Source organism: Prionailurus viverrinus, chromosome A2 (genome assembly GCF_022837055.1).
Source record: "Prionailurus viverrinus isolate Anna chromosome A2, UM_Priviv_1.0, whole genome shotgun sequence".
Taxonomy (NCBI): Eukaryota; Metazoa; Chordata; class Mammalia; order Carnivora; family Felidae; genus Prionailurus; species Prionailurus viverrinus.
The window spans coordinates 1,341,770-1,366,118 of NC_062562.1; the positions used below are offsets into that span (position 1 = coordinate 1,341,770).

Genomic DNA, 24,349 nt, shown 5'->3' on the forward strand with positions numbered 1-24,349 from the left:
GTTTGGCAGGGCAGGCCGGGTCTGGAGATGGGCGGGGAGCCCTGAGCCTCCGCGCCTTCCTGGGCGCCTCCTCCCGCCCCCAGCCGCCCGCCGGACACCCAGGCCTCGCCGAGCCGGGCGCCGGGCGCTCGAGGCCGGGGAGTCGGCGTCCCCGGGGGTGACCCCCCCCCCCAAGAAGGGTGCGCGGCCCCGGTACGCCCGGCGGCCGTCGGGGCGGGGAGCCCTCCCCGGGGCGGGGCCATGCCGCCTGGTGCCCGCTGAGGCCCCCACCATGGCCCGCTCGCTGACCTGGTGCTGCTGCCCCTGCTGCCTGACCGAGGATGAGAAGGCGGCGGCCCGGATCGACCAGGACATCAACAGGATCCTGCTGGAGCAGAAGAAGAGGGACCGCGGGGAGCTGAAGCTGCTGCTTCTGGGTGAGCGGGCGGGTGGGGTGCGCACGGGACGCCGCCGGGGACCCCACGGGGCCGGGAGAGCCTGACCCACTTGGGGGCGAGAAGTCTAAGGCCCAGAGAGACCAGGTCCTCGCCCCGAGGTGTGGGCAGCGGGCCGGCCGGGAGGGGCTTGTGCAGGGGGGAGGAGGTGGGGGGGCAGGCCCCGCGTGCCCTGCCGGCCTCTGCCCTGGCCTCAGGGGAAGGGGGCGATGAGCCCAGGCGTGCAGCCCGCCCCGGGGCCTCCCCGTCGTCCGCCGAGGGCCCTGCCCCCTGTCTGTCTGCCCCACGCCGGCCGCGGAGGGCCTGGCCCCCGCCTGCGCTGGCGGGCTCGCCGCGGAGTCCCTGGGCCTGGGCATTGCCCGCGGGCTGTGACCCACTGGCTCACGGATTCATTCATTCGAGAAGTATCGACTAACTCTCCGGGCGGGCGCCTGCAGCCACGGAGATGGGCGATGTCCCTGCCTCCGGGGACCTCATCTTGCCGACAGGGAGACAGACGGCCCAGAAGCCAATGAGCAGGGAGAGAATTTCCGGCGGCAAGAAGAGTGAGGAGGAAAATAAACCAGGGTGGAAGGGAAGAGTGACGGGGGCGGCAGGTTGTAAGGCTCCAAGGTTGTGGCCTCCCAAAGCGCAGAGTCTTGTCCCCAGTGCATGTCCACTCCCTCCACCCCTGGGGCCCTGCGGGCCTCCCCTCCGGAGGCCAGCCTCAGAGGGCCTCCCAGGACATCCTGAGCCCTGGGGTGGGGGTGGGGGGCACCAGGGAAGGTCTCAGGTGTCCGGAAGTCACATCTGCCTGCCCTGGGCCAGGAGGCCGGCCATCCGTATGGCGGCCTCACTCTTCCCTGGCTCCGAGGTCGGGGGGGGGGGGGGGGGCCCTGGGGAGTGGAGAGGAGGGTGTAGAAGCCTGGGGCCCCCAAGACTGCACCTTAATTAGGGCCCTCCTGACTCTAGTCTTTTATGGAAAAGACATCCCCCCCCCCCCATTTAGTTTTCCAAGGAACCTGGCATGGGGACGGTCTCAAGTCCCGCCGATGGCCCCGTGGCTGGCCCCTCAGACCCCAACCCCTGCAACTTCCTCCTGCGATCCTTTGACACAGGCCCTTGCCTTCTCTGCTTTTTTCAATTATTTCATTTTCCTGAAGCTTCGGTAAAATCGTCAGTGAGGCTATCTGAGCCTGGAAGGTTTTAATTACACATTTAATTACTTGGGACGCCTGGGTGGCTCAGTCGGTTAAGCGTCCGGCTTCGGTGTCAGGCCCCGTGCTGACCGCTCGGAGCCCGGAGCCTGCTTCGGATTCTGTGCCTCCCTCTCTCCCTGCCCCTCCCCTGCTCACGCTCTGTCTCTCCCTGTCTCTCAAAAAAATAAGTAAACATTAAAAAATTAAAAAAAAAAAAAAAGAATTAAATTACTTGGGGCGCCTGGGTGGCTCAGTCAGTTGAGCGCCTGACTTCAGCTCAGGTCACGATCTCGTGGTTCATGAGTTCAAGCCCCACATCGGGCTCTCGCCTGTCAGTGTAGAGCCTGCTTTGGATCCTCTGTCCCCCTCTCTCTCTGCCCCTCCCCTGCTTGCATGCTCTCTCTCAAAAATAAATAAAATACATTTTTTAATTAAAGAATTTAATTACTGTAAGTGCTGTCTCTATTTGACATCTTCAGACTAGGTAGGCTATTAGAGGAAGAGGGTGTATGATATATGATGTAGTATTGATCCCCTTTGAATACTATTATTATTAGGGCTACTTAGGCTATCTGTTTTTTCGTGCGTCAGTTTTGGTTATCGATGTCTGTCAAAGAACTTGTCCCTTTTCTTCGGAGCTGTCGAAGGTATGGGAATCAATCGTGTGCCCCACTCCCTCGTCCTGAGGGACATGTGAAGCGTCCATCTTTCATTCTGTTTGTCTGCTCGCTTCCTCTCGAGCCACCCGGCACGGAGGTTTACCGATGCTGGCGATCTTTCCTTGCACACCTCGAGTTTATGTATCCGAACCTCAGGGCCTTTCCACTTGCTGTTCTCCCTGCCGGTGGCTCTCGGCATCACCCACGCCTCCATGCGGCCGGTGCTGTCACTCAAGGCAACACAACTCGTGTGTCACCTCCGCAGAGAAGTCTTCCTGGATTCCCTGACCACAAAGGCGGCTCATCCTTTTCCTTCCTCCTTTCTTCAGGGCACGTACCGACGTCCTGTAGATTTGTTTAACTTGTTCTTTCCTGTCTGTCTCTCCAGTTACACGGAGGTGGGGACCGTGTCTTTCTTGTTCGTGCCTCTGTCCCCAGCATCCGGCCCAGGGAGCATAGTGAACCTGACAGAGAACAGATGCCCAGAGCATACTTTATGAATGAATAAGCGAATGAAGGAATCCTGTCTCTGGGGCGACTTCCCCTGGAGCTGCACCGCATCTTCCAGAGCTGGGAAGGTCCCCGGTGCCACGCCACGCTGACCACTGCCCAGCCCTCCCCACACCAGGAAGCCCCTTCTGCTGGCGTGCGGTGGGGGCAGGGAGGTTGTTCATGTTCCCAAGCGCTGATGGTGGCCCTGTGGACCACGCTGCGGACTGTGGTTTTGACCGCCCCCCTACCCCCCAGCCCCAAGGGCTGCTTCCACACCTCTCTCCCTTCTTGAAAACAGGAATTGAAACCAAAAGTTATTTTTTTCCTGGAGGTGGCTGGTCTTTTTGAGGAAGCAGGCTGAGGGGCCGGGAGTCTGTCCCTGACAGGAAGCGACTGGCGTGTTGGAGAATGGTGGGGGGGGGGGGGTGGACATCAGAATGAAGCCATTAAAGGAGCCAGCTCTGTCCACAGAGCGTGAGGTGGATACCGCTCCTGTCCCCAGGTGGGGAAACTGAGGCCCAGAGAGGCGAAGCGATTTGCCCAAGGTCACACAGCCAGGATCGGAACCTAGAATTCTGGTTCCAGAGCCCATGCATTTGACCTCCCTGTGAATGTGCCTCTGGAGAGAAAAGCCACAGCACCCCAGTGACAGATGGGGAAACTGAGGCCCAGGGAGGTGATGGGATTGGTCTGGGGTCGGCAGCCAGTCTGAGCCAGAGCTGGACCTAGAAGCTGAGCCTCTTGCCCTCCGGCATGTCCCCGTGGCCCCGTCTCCTGGAGCATCAGAGGTCTGAGGCGGCCTTCCGCCGTGGAAGCAGCCGCCCGGTTCCCCTTCCTCTCCACCCCCAGGAGGAAGCAGGCCCTACCCCTCTGGCCCACCAGGTGGGAAAGCTGTCCCTGCAGCCCCCAGCCCCATTTGCGGACTTTCCCGCAGCAGACCAGGAACCTGGGGCTGGAGAGGTTCCAGAATCCTCCGTGGCTTCAGGACAGTCACGGGCTGCAAAGAGAGGGTTCCACCCAGTGGAGTTTTCAGACTTTAGGTTGTGACCCAGTCATGAGTCACAAAATCCATGCTGTGGGTGGCGACCAGGATTTTTTTTGTTTTTCCTTTAACGACACAGGAGAGAAGAAAATCAGTGCCTCGCAAGTCAGCCGTTGCTCTGTGTGACCTTTGATGGGTCCCCACATGTCTGGGGGAGACCCGAGGTCTGAGAGTTGAAAGGCTACCGGGAAGGAGGTCAGAGGGTGTGGTCCCCTGTGGTCGTCTCAGCCCCCCTTCCCGCAGCCCCCGCAGGACCTGTCCGGTTCCCGAGTGTCTGTGGACGCGTGACGTTGACGTGACGTTCGTTGTCCGATACTCTGATGGCGCCTGACCCGGCAGACTGGCCGGAGCCCATTTTGTCAGTGAAAGACCCACCGGGGTTCGAGTCTACTCCCCTGCTTCTCTGCTCGCTGTGGGACCCCGGGAAAATCACCCTACCTCTCTGATGCCCGGGTGTCTTTTGCAAATAGCAAACCGGTGGGACTCTTTGGGGGGGGGGGGGTTGGCTGAGGACAGGCACGGGGTATTTTGGCCCAGACACCAAGAGTTAAATCAAGCTCGCGGTGACTATGGATATGGGGAACTTTCTGGTTTAATACCGCTAACCCATGAGCTCTGCACTTGGACAGAATGAGGTTTGAGTCCCAGCTTGGCCCCTTAACCGGCTGCGTTGGCCCAAGGCAAGCCCATCAGCCGGTCTGGGACTCAGTTTCCCCATATGAAGAGTGGGCCAAGAGCCGTCTTTCTGTCAGGCGATCTCAGACACATACGGCTCCGTGTTGGAGACTTTCAGGCTGTGGACCCGGGGCGTGGGGGTGTTTTGGGTGTTTTTGGGGGGGAAACTTTTTATTTCGGAATAATTAAAAATTTTTTTTTTCAACGTTTATTTATTTTTGGGAGAGAGAGAGACAGAGCATGAACAGGGGAGGGGCAGAGAGAGAGGGAGACACAGAATCGGAAACAGGTTCCAGGCTCTGAGCCGTCAGCCCAGAGCCTGACGCGGGGCTAGAACTCACGGACCGCGAGATCGTGACCTGGCTGAAGTCGGACGCTTAACCGACTGCGCCACCCAGGCGCCCCAATTTCGGAATAATTTTAGATGTACGGAAAAGTGGCAAAGACAGAACAGACAGTTCCCTGTCTACTCAACGGCTTCCCCTGTGTTAACATCTCGTATGACCCCGGTGCACCTGTCACAGTGGGAGAGCTCCCTCGGAACCTCACGACTGCGTTCCGTGAGCGCCGCTCCGGGCCCGGGATGTGGCCGGTTCTCTGCGGGGGCCCTTTTTCTGTTCCAGTTTCCCATTCAGCAGCTCGCATCACATGTCAGGCTCTTCCCCTCGGTTAACTTTTCAGTTTGAAATGCTTTCAGACCCACTGAAAAGTTGGGCCCGGTTCTTCTGCAAACATTGGTGTTTTACCATATTTCCTCTCTTCTCCATCTCCCTCCCTCTCGCTCCTTTTTTTTTTTTTTTGTAAGTTGACTTATTGATTTTTGAGAGAGAGGGTGTGGGAGCAGGGGAGGGGCAGAGAGGGGGCGGGGAAGGGAGAGAGTCCCAAGCAGGCTCCGCGATGTCAGCGCAGAGCCTGACGCGGGGCTCGAACCCACGAACCACGAGATCGTGACCTGAGCTGAAACCAAGCCTCGGACGCTTAACCGACTGAGCCACCAGGTGCCCCAGAGCAACTCATGTTCTTGGACCTCGAGTCCAGCGGACTTAACCACACCTGGTGTCACCCTAGGCCTGCCCTTTGTTGCCCACAGATATGTGGGGACACGGAGCTCCTGGGGGGGCACCCTCTCTTCTCTCCGCCTCCTCCACCCCCACTCTGCTCCCTCCGACTGTTTCCTCTTTCTGGGCTCCACCCCTTCCTTTCCTGCTGCTTCCTGTTCCTCCTTCCAGTCCCCCCTCCTGTGCCGGGAAGGACCCCATGCCAGGGTCCCCCAGGAGCTGGGCGGGGCAGGGAGCTGTGGGAGGAGCCTCCCGGTCCCACCCCTCCTGCCTGGCTATCACACCATTTTACAGATGGGAAAACGGAGGCGCGCGCACACACACACACACACACACACACACACACACGCCAGGGCTCAGGCAGCAGGGAGTCGAGCCTTCCTGTCTGAGCTTCCAGACCGGGACTACCGAAGATCTAAGTGTTATCGTCGCAAGCCCAGGGCTGGCTTTTCTGGGCGTGGGACCCGGGCAGTCCCGCAGTGCCCTGGGCTCAGAAGGGCCCCGGCGTGCACTTGGCCCCGTGAATCGTGTAGATGGCCCTGCAAGGACCCCTCTCCCCGCTCTGGTCCATCAGCGAAGCCTTCTCACTCCGTCTCCCAAATATCTCTCGAATGTCTTCTTTCCACCGGGTCCAGCCCCTGTGGTCACTCACCTAGACCTCCACCCCGGACGCCCTGCCCCTGCCCTCGCCCCTGCAGTCTGTCCTCCCTGCCGCGGCCACCGCAGCACACCTTCGAGGACCTGGGTCGGGTGCCCCACTCCCCATAGCTCTCCAGGGCTCCCACCTCCCTGGGGTGAAACCCCGAGTCCTCTGCGTGGCCCCCAGCCCCCCGCTCCACCTGGCCTCCCCCCCCACCCCCCACTCTGCTCCAGCCAAACAGCCTTTCTGCTGTTCCTCACTATTTTCAGCCCCGCGGGCCAGACCCTCTCGGACTGCCCGCTTCTGCTGCCCGAGCGAGCAAACAGCCAGAGGCCGTGGGGACACAAATGGCCGTGACCGTGTGCCAATAAAACTTTATTTAGGGAACGCCAAAACAGGAATTCCACACCAGCTCCACGTGTGATGAAATACTCGCTTGTGTTTTTTTTTTTTTTAATTCCTTTCAATCGTTTAAAAATGTCAAAACCACAAGGACAGAAAGTATTTGAGCCGTGAAAGCTGTCGCACAAACTGAAAACCTGCTGGGCACGTGGACACAGGCTGCCGGCCGGCTGGCCCCTCGCGCCTGGTTGGCTGACCCCCCCCCCCACCAGGGGCCTCTTATGGGGCGCTCGTTTACCCTCGCAGGCAGGCTCTGACAGCAGGGGAAACTGAGGCACGCAAGGGGAAGGCGCTCGCCCAGGGTTCCGGAGCGGGGTTGGAGCCCCGGAGGCCGGGGTGGCGGGTGGTGGGAGCCCCGGGGACTGAGCTGCTGGTGTCTCCACCCCCCACCCCCCCCAGGCCCCGGCGAGAGCGGGAAGAGCACGTTCATCAAGCAGATGCGCATCATCCACGGGGCGGGCTACTCGGAGGAGGAGCGCAAGGGCTTCCGGCCCCTCATCTACCAGAACATCTTCGTGTCCATGCAGGCCATGATCGAGGCCATGGACTGGCTGCAGATTCCGTTCAGCAGGCCCGAGAGCAGGGTGAGCGAGCGGGGGGCTCGGGCCGGGGCCGCGTGCTGGTGGGCCTGTGGCACTGGGGGTGGGACCCGTCCCTTCCGACCCCCGGGCCCAGGCCGTGTCCACTAGGACCCCCGGGGCAGGATGCGTGCCCTCTGACCCCAAAGCCCAACACATCTTCCCCTCACAACTTCCGGGGCAGGACCGCGTCCCCTCAGACTCCCCCACCCTCTCAGGCCGAGTCCCCTCAGAAACTGCCACCCTGTCAGGACCGTGTCCCCTCAGACACCCCCACCCTGGTGGGACCATGTCCCCTTGGAGCCTCCAGATCAAGACTATGTCCCCTCAGAACCACAGGTCTGGGCCGTGTCTCATAGAACCCTCCATTCAGGGCCATGTCCCTTTGGACACCTGGGACAGGGCCGTGTTTCTTGGGTCCCCAGGTCTTGTTAACTCTACCCCAGGAGTTTCCATGCATTCCAGGCAACTTGGCATCAGCTCCCCTCTCGTGCTGTCCTGTGGGCCCTGCGACGACAGGGGTGGCCTGGGGGGGGGGGTCCCGAACCAGCACCCGCTTTGCTGTAGCAATGTTAATACCATCGACCGGCGACAGAGTCCGGCTTCGGGGCGGGCAGCTCCGTGTGCACGTGTCACGGGAACACTTCCCACGCTCTCCACCCTCGTCACAAATGGTGGGGAGCACAGTGCAGTACGGTTCCCGGCAGGCCTCTCGCACGTGGTCCTCCTGAGGAACTAGAAGGTTATGGCCTCGAGTGGCAGATCCCCAGATCTCCCTGCCCCAGCCCCATGCCGCTGTCCGTGTCCATGAGTTTGCTTTTTCTAGAAGCCTCACGCAAGTGGGGTCATGCAGTATTCGTCCTTCTGTGCCTGGCTTATTTCACTTAACGTGATGTCCCCCAGATTCATTCATGTCGTTACCTCTTGCGGATTCCCCTTCTTTTTTTAAGGCTCAGCAACAGCCGTGTGTGTGTGTGTGTGTGTGTGTGTGCACATGCACCACATTCTCTTGATGGACATTTAGGCTGTTTCTACGCCTTGGCTATTGTGACTCGTGCCGCAGTGAACACAGGATGTTAGTATCTTTTCAAGATCCTGATTTCAATTCTTTTGGTTAAACGCTCAGAAGTCGAATTGCTGGATCACAGGGTAGTTCTATTTTAATTTTTTTCAGGACCCTCCACACTTGTTTGCATTCCTCCCAACAGCACAGAGGGCTCCAATTTCTCCACACCCTCGCCAGCACTTGTGGGTTTTCTAAAAATATTTATTTATTTTTGAGAGAGAGAGAGAGACAGACAGACAGACAGAGCACAAGCAGGGGAGGAGCAGATAGCGGGAGACACAGAATCTGAACTGTCAGCACAGAGCCTGACACGGGGCTCGAACTCACAAACCGTGAGATCATGACCTGAGCCAAAGTCGGATGCTTAACTGACTGAGCCACCCAGGTGCCCCTAGAATAGCGGTTCTAACTGAGATATAACCCACGTGGTGAAGAAGCCAGTTCACAAGCTCAGTGAAGCCATCACAACGTAAGTGCACGTGTGTAATCACTGCCCATGATGAGAAGCAGAACGTGTCCCCAGGGGCTCCTTCCCCAAATCACTACTCCCCCAGGAGTAACCAGCAGCTATTTTGGGGTTGCCTAGTTTTGAACTTCTCATACATGGAATCATACAGAACATTCTCGCATGTCTGGCTTCTGACACTGCTCAGTATGTCTGTACTTCTTCCGTCTTTGGGGGCATAGTTGTGGTTTGTTCATTTCTATCATATGTGTTTCATGAAAACCTACACATCTCTGTTGGGTATCTATGTAGAAGTAGATTTGGATCATAAAGTAGATTAGATTAGGAGGAGACACCAGACCATCTCCAAGCACTTGACTATTTCACATTCCTGCCAGCAGTACATGAAGAGTTCAGTTGCCACTCATCCTTGCCAACACTGGATGCTGTCGGCTCGTTTTAGCCATTCTGGTGGGTTCTTGGGAGTATTTCATTGTGGTTCTTATTTGCATTTCCCTGATTAAGAAGGAGGCTGCACACCTCTTCACAGGTTTGTCGGACATTTGGATATTCCATTTTGTGAAACAACTGTTCAAATCTTTCGCCCATTTTTGTTTTTGGCTTTGTTTTTGCCCTTTTTTTCCCCTTACTGATTTATAGCAGATTCTTTGTATGTTCTGGAGGAGAGCACTTTGTTGTGTATTTTGTAAATATTTTCTGCCCATCCATACCTTGCATCTTCATTGTTTTCACAGTGTCCGGATGAATAGCTCTTAATTTTAATGAAGTGCAGTATGTCAGTCTTCTGCTTACTGGTGTGTTGTTGGATTTTTGCTTTTTGTGTTTGTTTGTTTGTTTGTTTGTTTGTTTTTGGTAGCCAGCTTAAGAGATGTTTTTCCTCCTGAAGGTCATGATGAAATTCTCTATCGCTATCTTTAACTTTTTTTACTTGTTTTTTAAAGCTTTATTTATTCTTGAGAAAGCGAGAGAGAGAAAGCATGCTCATGGGAGCATTGGAGGGGCAGAGAGAGAGGGAGAGAGAGAGAGAATCCCAAGCAGGCTCTGTGCTGTCAGCATGGAGCTGGACGCGGGGCTCGAACCCACAAACCGGGAGATCATGACCTGAGCTGAAACCAAGAGTAGGATGCTCAACCGACTGAGCCCCCCAGGTGCCCCTCTATTGCTGTCTTTTAAGTGGAGCTTTATTGTTTCAGATTTAGATTTACCTTGTACCTGGAATTGATTTCTGTGTAGGGTGTGATCACGTTTCTTTCCTTTTTTATCCTCCTGGTGCAGATATTCAATGGTGGCAGTGCCCCTTGACATTTTCCCCACCGTACCACAGTCTCGTCTTTGTGATCAATCGGCTGTTCAGATGTGCCTGGATCTGTTAACGCTCGCTGTTCTGTTCTGCCGGTCAATTTCTCTGCCTTTGAGCGAACATCATTTCATGTTAGTGATTGTAGCTTCCTAATACGTAGTCTCGGAGCCTGCGAGTGGAAATCCTTCCACTTTGTCCTCCAGAATGGCGTCGGCTGCTCCGGGCCCTTTTGCATATCTACATTAAGTTTAGAATTATCTTGTCAGTGTTTACGCGCACACACGCCTTTCTGGGATTTTGGTAGAATTGCATGGAATCTGTAGATTAATTTGGGGAGAGCTGGCAGCTTAAAAATGCTGAGTCTTTCAATCCACGAACACGGCACAGCCTTCCAATTATTTAGATCCTTTACATTTTTTCCTTAGCGGGACGTCTGGGTGGCTCAGTCGGTTAAACGTCCGACTTTGACTCAGGTCACGATCTCAAGGTTCATGAGTTCGAGCCCCGCGTCGGGCTCTGTGCTGACAGTGCAGAGCCCCCTTTGTTGTTGTTGTTTTTTAATGTTTTCTTTTTTTCTTTCTTTATTTAGAGAGCATGAGCAGGGGAGGGGCAGAGAGAGAGAGAGAGAGGGAGAGAGAGAATCCCAAGCAGGCTCCATGCTGCCAGCACAGAGCCCGATGCGGGGATCGAACTCACAGACCGTGAGATCATGACCTGAGGTGAAATCAAGAGCCGGGCGCTTAACCGACTGTGCCACCCAGGTGCCCCGCAGAGCCTACTTTGGATCATCTCTCCCCCTCCTCCACTCGCACGCGTGCGCCGGCTCGCACGAATAAACATTTAGTAAACAAATTTTTTCTTCGTGATGTTTGTATATTTCAGCGTGGAGAGATTTCACGTGTGTTGTTAGATTTATTCCTAGGTATTTGATATCTTTTTCTTTTTTTTTGCTACTGTAAATGGGATTTAAATTCTTGAAAACGTCCACCAGTTGGTGGTTAATATGTAGCCACACATCGGATGTGTGTCTGTTGATCTCGCCAAGGTAACTAGCTTATTCTGACAGCTCATCGCTAGACTGTGTTGGACTTTCTACGCGCAGTCATGCTCTCGGCGAGTAACCACCGTGTGACCTACTCCTTTCCAAACCTGACGCCTTTCATTTCCTTTCCCTCTTGGGTGGCCCTGGCGAGGACCTCAGTAGAAGTGGTGGCCCTCGTCGTCACACTCCCAGGCACAGAGGCACACACACACCGCCATGAGCATACACGCACGTGCCCACACGGACACACGCACACGTGTGCACAGGCCAATGCAGAAGTCTGAGCCGCCGTCCCTGCTGGAAGGAAAGGAGGAAGGGTGGAGGCAGGGGAGGGGCAGCACGAGGGGCCGGCGGGCGCACGGCTCCGGCTGCGTGTGCCTCGACCTCCCCGCGGGACCTGCACGCATTGTTTCATCACGCTACCTGTCTGTCGTGAGGGCACCTGTAGCGACTTGCCTCATGAGTGTCAAAGATGCAGAACTGATGTCCCTGCACGTGCCTTCTCTGCTGCCCCTCTGCCCTCCATCTGGGGACAAAGGCGGGCGCGAAGGAAGGAGCAGAGGCGAGGCGGCGGGGGGGGGGGCTAGGAACTGCGGTGTGGGGGCGGGGTTCCGTCGCAGAGGGGCACAGTGGCTCGCGGGGATGTCTGACTCGCCCCGTCCCTCCCTCCCCAGCACCACGCCAGTCTGGTCATGAGCCAGGACCCCTACAAAGTGACCACTTTCGAGAAGCGCTACGCGGTGGCCATGCAGTGGCTGTGGAGGGACGCCGGCATCCGGGCCTGTTATGAGCGTCGCCGGGAGTTTCACCTGCTGGACTCGGCCGTGTAGTGAGTGCGGGGCTCGGGGGCGGCAGGTGTGGGGCCCAGATGCAGCCGGTGGCGAACTCGTCCCGGGACAGAAGGGGCCCAGGCTGGTTGGCTCCCACTGCGGGAGGTGCTGTGGATGGTCTTGCTCCCAGGTGACGTCGTTCCTGGGGGGACACAGCTCCTGGGGTGACGTCGTTCCTGGGGGGACACAGCTCCTGGGGTGACATCGTTCCAGGGGGGACACAGCTCCTGGGGTGACGTCGTTCCTGGGGAGACACAGCTCCTGGGGTGACGTCATTCCTGGGGGGACACAGCTCCTGGGGTGACGTCGTTGCTGGGGGGACACAGCTCCTGGGGTGACATCGTTCCTGGGGGGACAGTGCTCATCACCACACAGTGACACTCCCTGGGCACGATGCTGGGCATTGAGGGCGATTTGACAGCTGCAGCCTGTTCCCAGGCCGTCACTTTTCTTGGGACAGTGCCACTCCTGGGGGTGACACCCCTCCCCTGGTGACACTGTTCTTGAGTTCACGCTGTCCTTGAAGTCCTGCTGTTCTGAGGGTGAGGCTGCTTCGCCCCGTGCTCCCTCAGCCTCAGGGTGATGCTCCCGGGCCACCTGCAGACCCAGAGGTCCGGCCCCTTCCCAGCAGCTCCCCTCCCCCCGCAGGGTCGTCTCTGGGCTTTGGAGGGGGGTCTGAGAAACAAAGGGAGGCTGCGAGACTAGGCCTCAGGGCTCCTCACTCCACAGCTACCTGTCCCACCTGGAGCGCATCACTGAGGAGGACTACATCCCCACGGCACAGGACGTGCTCCGGAGCCGCATGCCCACCACCGGCATCAATGAGTACTGCTTCTCCGTGCAGAAGACCAACCTGCGGTGAGCCCACGGCCCGGAGCTGGGGAAAGCTTCCTGTAGGAGGGGGCAAAGGAACTGGGGCCCTGAAGGATGAATAGGAGTCTCCCAGTACCAGTCCTCAAGCGGCTTCCAGGCTGAAGTAGGCTGAGCTGGATCTAGACATCTTGAGTCCCCATGCAGTCAGGTGTGGGACCTGGAAGAGCCCGGAATGACGCCACCAGAGGTCCAGGAGGGCAGGTCTTCCTGAAGGAGGGGACATTGGTATTGGGGCATTGAAGGTTGAATAGGAGTTCAGTCGGATAACTCGAAGGGCTGCTGGGTAGGAGGAGACGGAGACTGTGTGGTCAGCGGTTTTCCAGAGGGATCGATTTGGGCCTGGGGAAGCTCAGAGGGTGATCCCCCCGATGGGGTGAGGCTGGAGGTCAGGGGACTCGGGAGTGGGCGGGAGCCATGATCCAGGCAGGGAGCGCTGGTAAGGGCCAGGGCAGTGGTCGCAGGGATGGAAATGAGGGGATGGAGCAAAAATTGCTTCCGACATAGAATGGGCAGGACCAGATGAGTCCAAGGATCAGAGAATCTGGGCGATGGGGTAAATGTCGGGTCACGGTGGTGGTGGCAGCGTGGGGGTGTTAGACCAGATAATGATGTCCTTTGGGGCACGTTGAGTCTGAGGGATCTGGGGCATCTGGGAGGTGGCTAGACACACACAGGCCTGAGCTGGAAGGCAGAGGCGTGAGTGGCCAGTGCAGCAAGGGGTCCAGGCAGAGTGACGGCCAGCGTCAAAGACTACAGGTGAGGTCGGGAAGAGTACACCGGGAAAAGCGACTTTTGGGATTGGCATTTAGAGGGTCATCAGTGACCTTAACAAGCTCCGTGTCTGTGGGCTGATGGCAGGGAGCTGTGGAGGGTGCGGGGTGAGGACTGGACACAGGGGTTGTGCTCACCTCACCCATACTGAGTCTCACACTGACCTGAATTGATACCCCAAACGTGCTCCTCTGGCCTTTGCAATAGTCCTCACCAGGAAGGCTCATAATTTATCTGTTTGCCATCAGTCTCCTCCCCTGACGGAGAGCCCCACAAGGCTAGGGGCTGAGTTTGATTCCCCTGCTTTGCTAAGTGATGATCAGCTCAAGATCAGAGTGGAAGTTAGTGAATGTGGGAGGAGAGTTGGAAAGATGGAAGGATAAATGAGTGGATGGATGGGTGAGTGTATGTATGTATAGGTGTGTGGAGGGTGGGTGGACGGGTGGGTGGATGGACGGAAGAGTATGTGGGTGGTTGGATGGATGGTTGGTTCAATGGTTGGGTGGATGGATAGATGGATGGATGGATGGATGGATGGATGGAAGAGTATGTGGGTGGTTGGATGGATGGATGGATGGTTGAATGGTTGGATGGATGGATGCATGGATGGAAGAATATGTGGGTGGTTGAATGGATGGTTGGTTCAATGGCTGGATGGATGGATGGATGGAAGAGTATGTGGGTGGTTGGATGGATGGATGGATGGTTGAATGGTTGGATGGATGGATGTACGGACGGAAGAATATGTGGGTGGTTGAATGGATGGTTGGTTCAATGGCTGGCTGGCTGGCTGGATGGATGGATGGATGGAATTGTATGTGGGTGGTTGGATGGATGGATGGATGGTTCAATGGTTGGATGGATGGATGGATGGATGGACGGACAGAAGAATATGCGGGCGGTTGGATGGATGGATGGTTCAATGGTTGGATGGATGGATAGATGGATGGATGGATGGATGGATGGACAGAAGAGTACGTGGGTGGTTGGAGGGATGGATGGATGGTTCAATGGTTGGATGGATGGATGGATGGACAGAAGAATATGTGGGCGGTTGGATGGATGGATGGATGGTTCAATGGTTGGATGGATGGATGGATGGACAGAAGAATATGTGGGCGGTTGGATGGATGGATGGATGGTTCAATGGTTGGATGGATGGATGGATGGATGGATGGAAGAGTGTGTGGGTGGTTGGATGGATGGATGGTTCAATGGTTGGATGGATGGATGGATGGATGGATGGATGGATGGACGGATGGACAGAAGAGTGTGTGGGTGGTTGGATGGATGGATGGTTCAATGTTTGGATGGATGGATGGATGGATGGACGGAAGAGTGTGTGGGTGGTTGGATGGATGGATGGATGGTTCAATGGTTGGATGGGTGGACGGACGGACGGACGGATGGATAGATGGGTGGATAGATTGTAAAAGTTTAGGAATGAAGGTAGAGGTTGGGGAAGTCACAGGAAAGGCTGGGCTGAGGTGCTGACTTTTAAGTGAGAACCCTAGAGTGTTCCTAGGTGAGGAGAGAGCTAATCAGTGGGGTAAAGGATCAGAGGGATCCGATTAGGAGATGGGAGGCTGGCAAGTAACCTACCCCACATATATCTCAGTCCGCTAAGCCCCACTTGTAGCCACTGCACCCCTATCCCGCTCTGGGGTTGGAGGGGGTCTGAAGAGGCACAAGAGGGGTTGGCTGGTCTGTCGGATCAGGAGCCACAGGCGCTAGCCTTGGCTTCCCGTCCATGCAAAGGGGCAAGTCCCTTCTTGCTCTGAGGGTTCTGGCATTTCCTGTTGGCTGCCTGTGTAGCAGTCCCATCCCCGGGGAAATGACGCAGGGCTCGTTATCAGCGACCCACATTTCTTAGAGAGAGAACAGGAAGGCGGGAGGGCTCAGGCTTTGTTGTGGTGTGTGTGGGGGGGGGGGGTGGAGGCTGGGCTTTCGCCCTGGGCCACACACCGAGGGGATGGCGTTGTCCAGCCAGGACCGTGTGGCTGCATTTCACAGATGGGGAAACTGAGTTCTAGAGCTCTTCTGCGCTTTGCCCCCCCTACCCCCCCCACCCCCCACCCCCCCCCAGCCAGCCAGAACCAGGGCAGACTCCGGATGTGTCTGACCCTCTGTCCTCTAACACGGGGGCAGAAATCAGGCAGCCCAGGGCAGAAGCCCGGCAAAATGTCCCCCTCCCGTGCCTCAGTTTCCTCGTGTGTAAATGGGCAAAATAGTAACACCCACCTTGCGGGGTGGCTGAAAGGCAATTAACACACAAGGGGTGTTGGCCCAGGAACTGGCACCGATTCTGGCTGCTATTAATATTGGTCTTGACATGTCCCAGCTGTCTGGGGTGCTGTGTCACGGGGCCCTGATTGGGTCTGAGTTCTGACCCGGGCTGGCTCCTGGCAGGATTGTGGACGTCGGGGGCCAGAGGTCGGAACGGAAGAAGTGGATCCACTGCTTTGAGAACGTGATCGCCCTCATCTACCTGGCCTCGCTCAGCGAGTATGACCAGTGTCTGGAGGAGAACAACCAAGAGGTGAGGTCCACCGCGGGTGCGGGGGCACCGCCTCCTGCTGGCCTCCAGGCGTGCAGCCGAGCAGGACAGCCCATGGCCGCGCCTGATGGGGTCCGGGTGTGTCTGGCGTGGCTCTGAATCCCGCCCCCCACTCTTCCGTGGTCAGAGCGCTGCGTCCCGAGACACAGATACACACACACACACACACACACACACAAAGGGACGCCGGAGCCCCTGGCCGCAGCCCCCCCAGGAAGCGCAAGGCAGCTGGCCTGGCAAAATGGGTCATTGCCTCAGGGGCAGTGTCCTGCTTTTATTCCGAAAGGCTGGACAACACTCTTTTGTGAGCTCTTCTCCTAATTAAGACCCGGCCCATTTCTGACATCGGGGCTTTTAGGGGTTACGGTTCCACACGGACAGTTTGGGGATCCAGGGGTCAGACGCTATCGTCCTGACTTTCAGACCGAATCAAACAGTATGAATTTGAGGTTGTTCTGCCACAGAGCTTGCTCCAAGGCAGCCACACGAGGTGTCCTAGTTTGCTGGGCTGTCCTAACAAAGTACCACAGCCCGGGGGCCCGGAGCCACGGAGACTTTTCTCCCAGCGCCTGAGGCCACACACCCCGGATCCGCACATTGGCCAGGCTCGGTCCTCCTGAGCCTGCGGGGGAGACCGTCCCAGGCGCTCTCCGCTTCTGGGGGTCACTGGCCATCCTTGGTGTCCCTTGTTCTGTGCACCCGTTGCCCATCTCCGCCTCCTGTGGTCCCATGGACTTTTCCCCATGTATCTGGGTCCAAACGTCCCCTCTTTAAAAGGACACCTGCCACCAGATGCGACAATCTAGAAGGACCTCTTCTTAACTAATTACATCTTCAAAGACCCTATTTCCAAATATGGTCCCATTCTGCGGTTCCAGAGGGGCGTCAACTTGGGGACACTCGTCGGAGCAGTACGGGCCACACAAAAGCGTGGGCCACCCCCTCCGACCCAGCCAGGAATCAGGGAGCCCTGAGCTCCCGGACGGTAGGCTGGCAGCCCCCTCCCCACGTGGGGGAGGGCTCGTGTCTGGACCAAGGCGGCCGTCGTGTTGGAGCCGTGGTCTGCCTGTTCCCCCCGAACAGAACCGGATGAAGGAGAGCCTGGCCCTGTTCGGCACTATCCTGGAACTTCCCTGGTTCAAAAGCACGTCCGTCATCCTCTTCCTCAACAAAACTGACATCCTAGAGGAGAAGATCTCCACCTCCCACTTGGCTACCTACTTCCCCAGTTTCCAGGGTGAGTGGTTCTAGAACTCTCTAAGCCCTTCAGCTCCAACGAGCAGCTCCCAGGAGAGATGCTGGTCCAGACCCTGCCCCAGCTGGAGTCAGTGGAGGTTCAAACGGGATCAGACAGACCTGAGTTCCAGACCCAAGCCGTGAGCCTCAGTTTCCCCCTCTGGGGGGGGGGGAGGATGGCAGCCATCATTCCCGAAGCACCTGCTTCAAGCAGGGGTTCTAAAGACGCAGGTGTTACAGATTCTCTGCACATGGTCTGCTGTCGAGTTCATTGTCATGAGCCACACCTGGAAGGTGTCAACCTTTTCCAGACTCTGCCTGGGTTTTCGAGACTTCTTTTTTTGAGTCTTTCATAGTCACTGCATCTATGTCTAATCAGATAGCAGAATATTTTGTTACTTTTAAGAGAGAGAGAGAGAGCAGAGAGAGGCAGAGAGAGAGGGAGACAGAGGATCCGAAGAGGGCTCCACACTGAAAGGGGGGGGCCCAAGGTGGGGCTCGAACTTACGAGCTGCAAAATCATGACCTGAGTTGAAGTCGGACGCCCAACCGACTGAGCCACACAGGCGCCCCCTCGGTTAGCTGAACACCGAGGAAATGGGTGCCTGACCTTTGAACAAGTCCTTCCAGGACACAACGTTTTCACAGATAGAGCAGCCCTCTTTCCTGTGGTGCTTGTAGCTAACAGGTTTGTGCAGCGTCTCGGCAATTGCGCGTGAATCGGGACAGGACGACCTCACTGAGCGGGTTTGGGGGCGAGCCGTCAGCGCAGACGGAGGGGCGAGGGCCTGGCCGCCTAGAGAGGATTACAGGGGAGTCGGGCACAGGTCAGTGTATCCCGCAGAGGGGAGGTGGGGTTTCGGAGGGTCCCGGGAAGGGGTGTATTGGCTAGCACTTTCCGCCCAGGGCCACTGCGAGGACGCAGCATGGCTGTCTCAGGGTAGCCAGACGTCAGCCCGGGGGTGGGGGTGGGGGTGGGGGGGGGGAAGCCTCTGCTCCCCACGTGGTGGCCTCAGAGGTCCCGGATGGTCACAGCCGCCTCATTCTATGGCTCAAGCCAATCAGTCAGGCCAGCTCCCACTCAAAAGGGGACAGACTCTCGTCTTGGTGGCCGAATGGCACACACGTAAAGGGGTGGGGGGAGCGATGGCAGCTGTCCTGGGGACAAGCTGGCTTCATCTCCTGGCATCGCAAACTAGGAGGCTGAAAACAACAGACGTGGATCCCCATCAGTTAAGGCGCCCAGAGGTGTGAAATGAAGCCGGGGTGGGTTTGTTCCGGAGGCTCTGAGGTCGGATCTGTCCCTGGTGTCTCTTAGTTTCTGGCGTTACCTGCAATCCTCGGTGTCCCTGGACATATGGATACATCCCTCCAATCTGCCTCTGTTGTCACATGGCCTCTCTCTCTCTCTGTGTCGTTCCTCTTCTTATAAAGATGCCATTCATTGGCTGTAGGGCCCCCCCAATCCAGTGTGACCCCATTTCAAGCTAACCAATTACATCTGAAAAGACCTTATTTCCAAATGAGGTGCCTTGGTCATATTCTGAGGTTCTCGGGGGACGTTGGATTTGGGGGAACACTGTTCGCCCCAGTACACAAGCAATGTGGCAGATGAAGGTCTTAAGCCCGGTGACATCACCACGGGCGTGACGCTTGGCCTTGTCAGGTCTCGCAGCCCACGAGGCCAATCTCAGCCAATCATACCCAGAAGACTTAGGGGCCCGAGAGACAGATGGCAACTTGTCCCAGCATGGCGGACGCCCCTTGTTCCCTTCCCGGCTGGGCGGCCTTGGGAATGGGAACGTGGTCTGGAGAGTCGGGGGAGGGGGATAAAGTGGATAGTTTTGAGGGACTGTTTTCCTTCATGTCAAAGGAAACGCTCATGGCTCACCTTTTTCTCCCAGCCAAAGGAGTACTCTGCCAACTTCCGGGTGTCAGTCCTTGCCTGTTCTGTACTGAATAACGTTTGTGATTATAACAGCGGCTAAGGTATCTAACACTGCCGGAGGCGCCCTCACGTATGGACTCATTTGATCCTCGTTAAAAAGTCCTGTGCAGTGGAGCTCTTCCTCCTCACCGCTATAGAGGTGGGGAAACTGAGGCACAGAGAGGTGCAACCACTTGCCAAAAGTCACACGGCCAGCGAGTGGCAGAGGCAGGATTCGAACCCAGGCTGTCTGGATCCGGAGCCACCAGCCTTAACCACTGGGTACCCTGCCTGGCTGGAAGAATCAGAAGAACATTCTGATTATGGAGCACAGAGCCCTCCACATGATTGCATTGAATCCTCACAACTCTGGGAGGCTTGGGACTGTTAGGATCCCCATTTGTAAATGGGGAGACTGAGGCTCACAGCGCTAACATGGACTAACATATAAGGCAACCCAACGAGTAAGTAGGAGAACCAGGGCTTGGGTTCTAGAAGCCCTTGCCCACATTGTGCTTGGGAGAGAGAGAGAGAGAGAGAGAGACTGAGCATGGCAGGTGCCTCACCAGGGTGGCCACCCCTCCCCCTCTCTTGGCCTCGGTTTACCCCTCTGCACCTCTCAGGAATGTCTTAATCTGCAGCTCTAGGCTCCCATCCCCTTAGCTGCAAGCCCAGCCAAGTGAGAGGGTTTCCTTCTTTAACACAGTTCTGCCTAAAGTCCCAGGGCCAAGTCTTATTGGTCCATTCCAGGTCATGTGACTCACCTGAGTCCATCCTCGATGATCCCATTGGCTGGACCTGATAGTCACGTGACCCTCTAGAAAAACCAAAGATGGCGCCGGCCTGCACCATGGCGCGTGGTTCCTGGGGCGCCTGCAGCCCCGTTGATGTGCATGCGTGGAGCAGGGTCTCCAGATCCCCTCCTTGACCCAGGAGACTCTCCCTCCTGTCCCACGAGCCCCGTGCCCTGACTGCCCATCCCCCCCTCCCCTCCCCCAGGCCCGAAGCAGGACGTGGAGGCAGCCAAGAAGTTCATCCTGGACATGTACACTAGAATGTACTCCAGCTGCGTGGACAGCGCCGACGGGGGCAGGAAGGGTCCGCGCTCCCGGCGACTCTTCAGCCACTACACGTGCGCCACGGACACGCAGAACATCCGCAAGGTCTTCAAGGACGTGCGGGACTCGGTCCTGGCCCGCTACCTGGACGAGATCAACCTGCTGTGAGCCAGGCCCAGCTGCCCCCGGGCTCAGACCCGCGCGCGGCAGGCGGGACCTGCGGGCGGACCGGTGCTCAGGGAGCCCGGATGCCGCTTGTCGCTCGGCCCCAGGTCCAGGTGGCCGAAGGGCTGTGAGTGAGTCAGAGGTTGACGGCGGCGTGTCGTCGTCCCCCTCCTGTCTCTGCCCCTCACTAGGACAGCCCCTGGGTTTGCTCCCCCCCCCCCCTTGACTCAGTTTACCTCCTCGGAAAGGGAGGGCAAGGGCCACTTGGGATGCCAGGGTGGGAGGGAAAGTGGGGCGAGCAGAGGATGTAGGATCTCTCCTGGGCAGAGGCCGGGACCTCCGCGGAGGTGCCGCCCCAGCCCCGTGATGGGGGAGTGGGCCTTCCATCGAGGGACCGGACTCTGGCGCCCCCTAGCGGACAGGAAGCGGCACCGACCCGCTGAGGCCTGGGTAGCGCGGGGACTTCCTGTTCCCGGCTGGAAAAGCGCCCCGGAAAACGCTGTCCCTTTCACGATCTGAGGCTCACAGGGTGTCCTGCCCTGTTTACAGACGAGGGAACCTGAGGCCCACAGGCACCCCCCTGCTTCCCAGGCTGGGGGCCGGGCGCACCGCAACATCCCTTCTGTATTTATTCCCTCCCCTTCTGTGGCGCCCCTCCCAGGACATTAAAGAAGCGACATTCTGGACACCTGTGGTTTCTTAGGGTCGTCCTGTTTATCACTGCGCGGCCCCTTCTCGGGGCGCCTGTCCCAGGCGGGGTGGCACCACGGAGCAGGAGGGAAGCGATCGTGTGGACGTGTGGGACGTGTAAGCCCGCCCTGTGTTGTCACCCCAAAATTCCAGGGGCCCCCCCACCCACCTCCGATGAAGGTGAAGGTTCAGACGTCGAGGGCTCCACTTACCCGGGACCGCGGTCTCCCGCCACCCTCAGGGCCCGGCGGGTCACAAGCCCGCCCACCTCTGCTTTCCGATGAGGAAACCGAGGCACAGAGACACAGAATCATCTGACGAAGGCTCCGGCCTGCGAGATGGCAGGGCCGAGAAAGTGATTCATCCAACACTTTTGTTCTTTTCCTTTTAAACATATGAACTTCATGTTTCGGGATAGTCCCATTGACAGAAAAATTGTGGAGAGAGTACAGAGTTGCCTTACGAAACCACACTCCGTGTCCCCTACTGTTCACATCTTATGTTAAGATGGTACTTGAAAATTTTTCTAATGTTTAATGTTATTTTAGACAGGGGGGAGGGGAGAGGGGCAGAGGGAGAGAGAATCTTACGCAGGCTCCTCACTGTCGTTGGAGCCTGATGCGGGGCTCAATCTCACGACCGTGAGATCCCGAGCTGAGCTGAAATCAAGAGTCGGGCGCTCAACCGACTGAGCCGCCCATGTTTGGTAATTTTAAAGAACTTCTTGGTTTTATTCAGAGATTCGTGAATCGGGGAGCATCGCCTCTGGCAGACAGATAGAAGCCCCTGGCTTGATTTTGATGAGCTTGGCAGTTTTCAAGCACGCTGGGCAGGGATTGCCTTGGTTTCCCGGGACCACAAAATAAAGGGCCACACACTTTGTGACTTCATGGCAGATTTTTACTCTCAGTGCTAGAGGGCAGAAGTCAAGGGGTGGCAGGGCTCTCTCCCTCCGAAGACCCCAGGGCTGGATCCTTCCCTTCCCGGATCTTCCAGCTTCTGGGGGCTCCGGGCGCCCCTTGGCCTTGGCTCAGTCCCTCCTGTATCTCCGCCTCTCTTCATGTGGCCCCTTCTCCCGTGTGTGTCCACATTTTCCCCCCTCAGAGGGGACAGCGGTCGTACTGAATGGGGGCCCACCCTAATGACCTCGCCTCAACTTGATTACACCTGCAAAGACCCTATTTCCGATGAGGAAGTGTGGTCACGTGAGGTCACAATGAGGTCACGTGGCCAGCTATGGGGGGGGGGGGGCGAGGACTCCAGATCTCCCTGCAGGTATTTCGGGGATCGCCCCTCGGTGGAGGTTTGCCTGGCGCTTTCCTCGAGATTAGGCTGAGCTGGCGGGCTTCAGGGGGCAGGACCACAGAGGCAAAGGGCCACTTGCCCCTCATCGTAGCAGGAAGACCGGTGTGACACCGCTGTGGGCGTAGGGCCCCTGGCTGAGGGGTCGCCCAACCCTTTGAAAACCTTTTTTTTTTTTTTTCTGATCGTGGAAAATACCAAACCTACGAAAACAGGGAGGCGAGGCAAGGCCGCGCTGGGACTTCCGTGGGCTCAAGGCGTTATTGCTTTCATAGGTCTCCTCGTCCAGAAGCAACTGTTAAAAAATGTTTTCTTGTTAAAAATTTTTTTAATGTTTATTTTTGAGAAGGAGAGAGAGAGAGAGAGACCGTGCACGCACGGGGGAGGGGCAGAGAAAGAGGGAGACTCAGAATCCGAAGCAGGCTCCGGGCTCTGAGCTGTCAGCACAGAGCCCGATGCGGCACTCGAACCCACGAACCATGAAATCATGACCTGAGCCGAAGTCAGATACTTAACCGACTGAGCCATCAGGTGCCCCTTAAAAGTTGTTTTCTTAACAACTGTGTTGGTAGAAAGACCAGGGAAATCCAGAGGGGGCTCACTGTTACCTATTCGTGATGGTTGTATTTGTTTCCTTCTAATTTCAAAAAGGAATGAAAGAGATTCGCACAGGCCCCTGAAAGTGTCATGGGCAGAAAGTGTAAGCTGAGCCTGAGCCCGGGACCGAAAACCCCCATCCCTATGCAGTCAGTTGGCATTGACCCTTCCTGGCTGGCCCATTTCCGGCCCTCCCTCCTCCCGGCCCCACCACACCTGCCTCGTGGTGACTCTGATTATCCTTGACCTCCAGCCATTTCATCATCACGCACTTGAGGGCCCCCTTCTGAGACAGAAGGCCTCCCTCCTCCAAAGTCTAGCTAGCCCGTGGACTTTGTTCCAAATTGGCCAGCCTTCCGTGGACGCCCCTTTCCTGGTCCAGGATCCCTGATCGTGCTGTGTTGGCTCCGTGCCCTCATTCCGGGGTGGCTCGTCTTTGTCCCTCACGGCCCCTGGGAAGGGTTCTGTTCGGTTCCCAAAACTCGGGTTTGTCTGGTATTTGCTCTGGATTTGACTGACCCCGTGCATTTTTGGCAAGACCAAAATTTTTGGCACTCCCTCGGGAGTGATGCTGGGACCCGCTCAGCGTGTCGCCGGACTGGGCCCACGGGGGCGTCACGTCTGCTCGCGGACGGTCAGATCCCGCAGGCGTTTTCTCACAGACAAAGCCCACACGTGGTGTTTGGCCACTTCGGGGACAAACTCTTTTCATCTGTAAGCCTCCAACGACCTTTTTCTCGCTGCCACTGATCTGTCGAAGAAATAGGTCATTTGTCCCGTATCCCAGCCTCCTGACTGGGCGAGTGGCCTCCCAGGCGTCGACTAATGTACTCCCTCCCCATTCCCCGGGACGCCTCAAGCTGATCTGTCTGGAAACGTGAGTGGACTTTCAGGACGCCGCTGTAAGCCCACCCGAGGACACGGAACGCTTGCTTGATTCTCGTCCAGCCAGTCCCCGTGTCCACGTCCCTCTCCAGGAGACACGTAGCCGGACGTCAAGTTCACTCTCTCTCTTTTGTGTTAACGCTGATCCCCGGACGGAGGGGGCATCCGTCCGATTCGTCCATCACGAATTTCCCCCATGAGCCTTTCTCCTAACGGTCGTGGCGGCCATTGGAGAACATTCCTTAGACACAGCATTGGCCACGGCTAGAGCGGGGGGATAGCCTAATGCTTTCACTTTCTCTGCATTTATTGCCTGGAATTACTCTAGTTAAAAACCACTCAGAAGAACTGAAAGGGTCTTGAGGCGATATTCGCACACCCGTGTTCCCAGCAGTGTCATTCACAGCAGCCGGGACGCGGAAGCAG

The 24,349-nt window shown here is 57.2% G+C and overlaps 1 protein-coding gene across 1 annotated transcript; it reads left to right on the forward strand.

Annotated features, from left to right (window-relative positions):
• The first annotated feature begins 6 nt into the window (after positions 1-6).
• On the forward strand, positions 7-21,135 carry GNA15 (G protein subunit alpha 15). Its single transcript, XM_047841473.1, has 7 exons — positions 7-416; positions 6,980-7,164; positions 11,707-11,861; positions 12,592-12,720; positions 15,916-16,045; positions 17,147-17,300; positions 20,226-21,135. Exons 1-7 carry the CDS (start codon positions 272-274, stop codon positions 20,450-20,452), a joined length of 1,125 nt encoding a protein of 374 aa, XP_047697429.1. The 5' UTR covers positions 7-271; the 3' UTR covers positions 20,453-21,135.
• Positions 21,136-24,349: the final 3,214 nt, after the last annotated feature.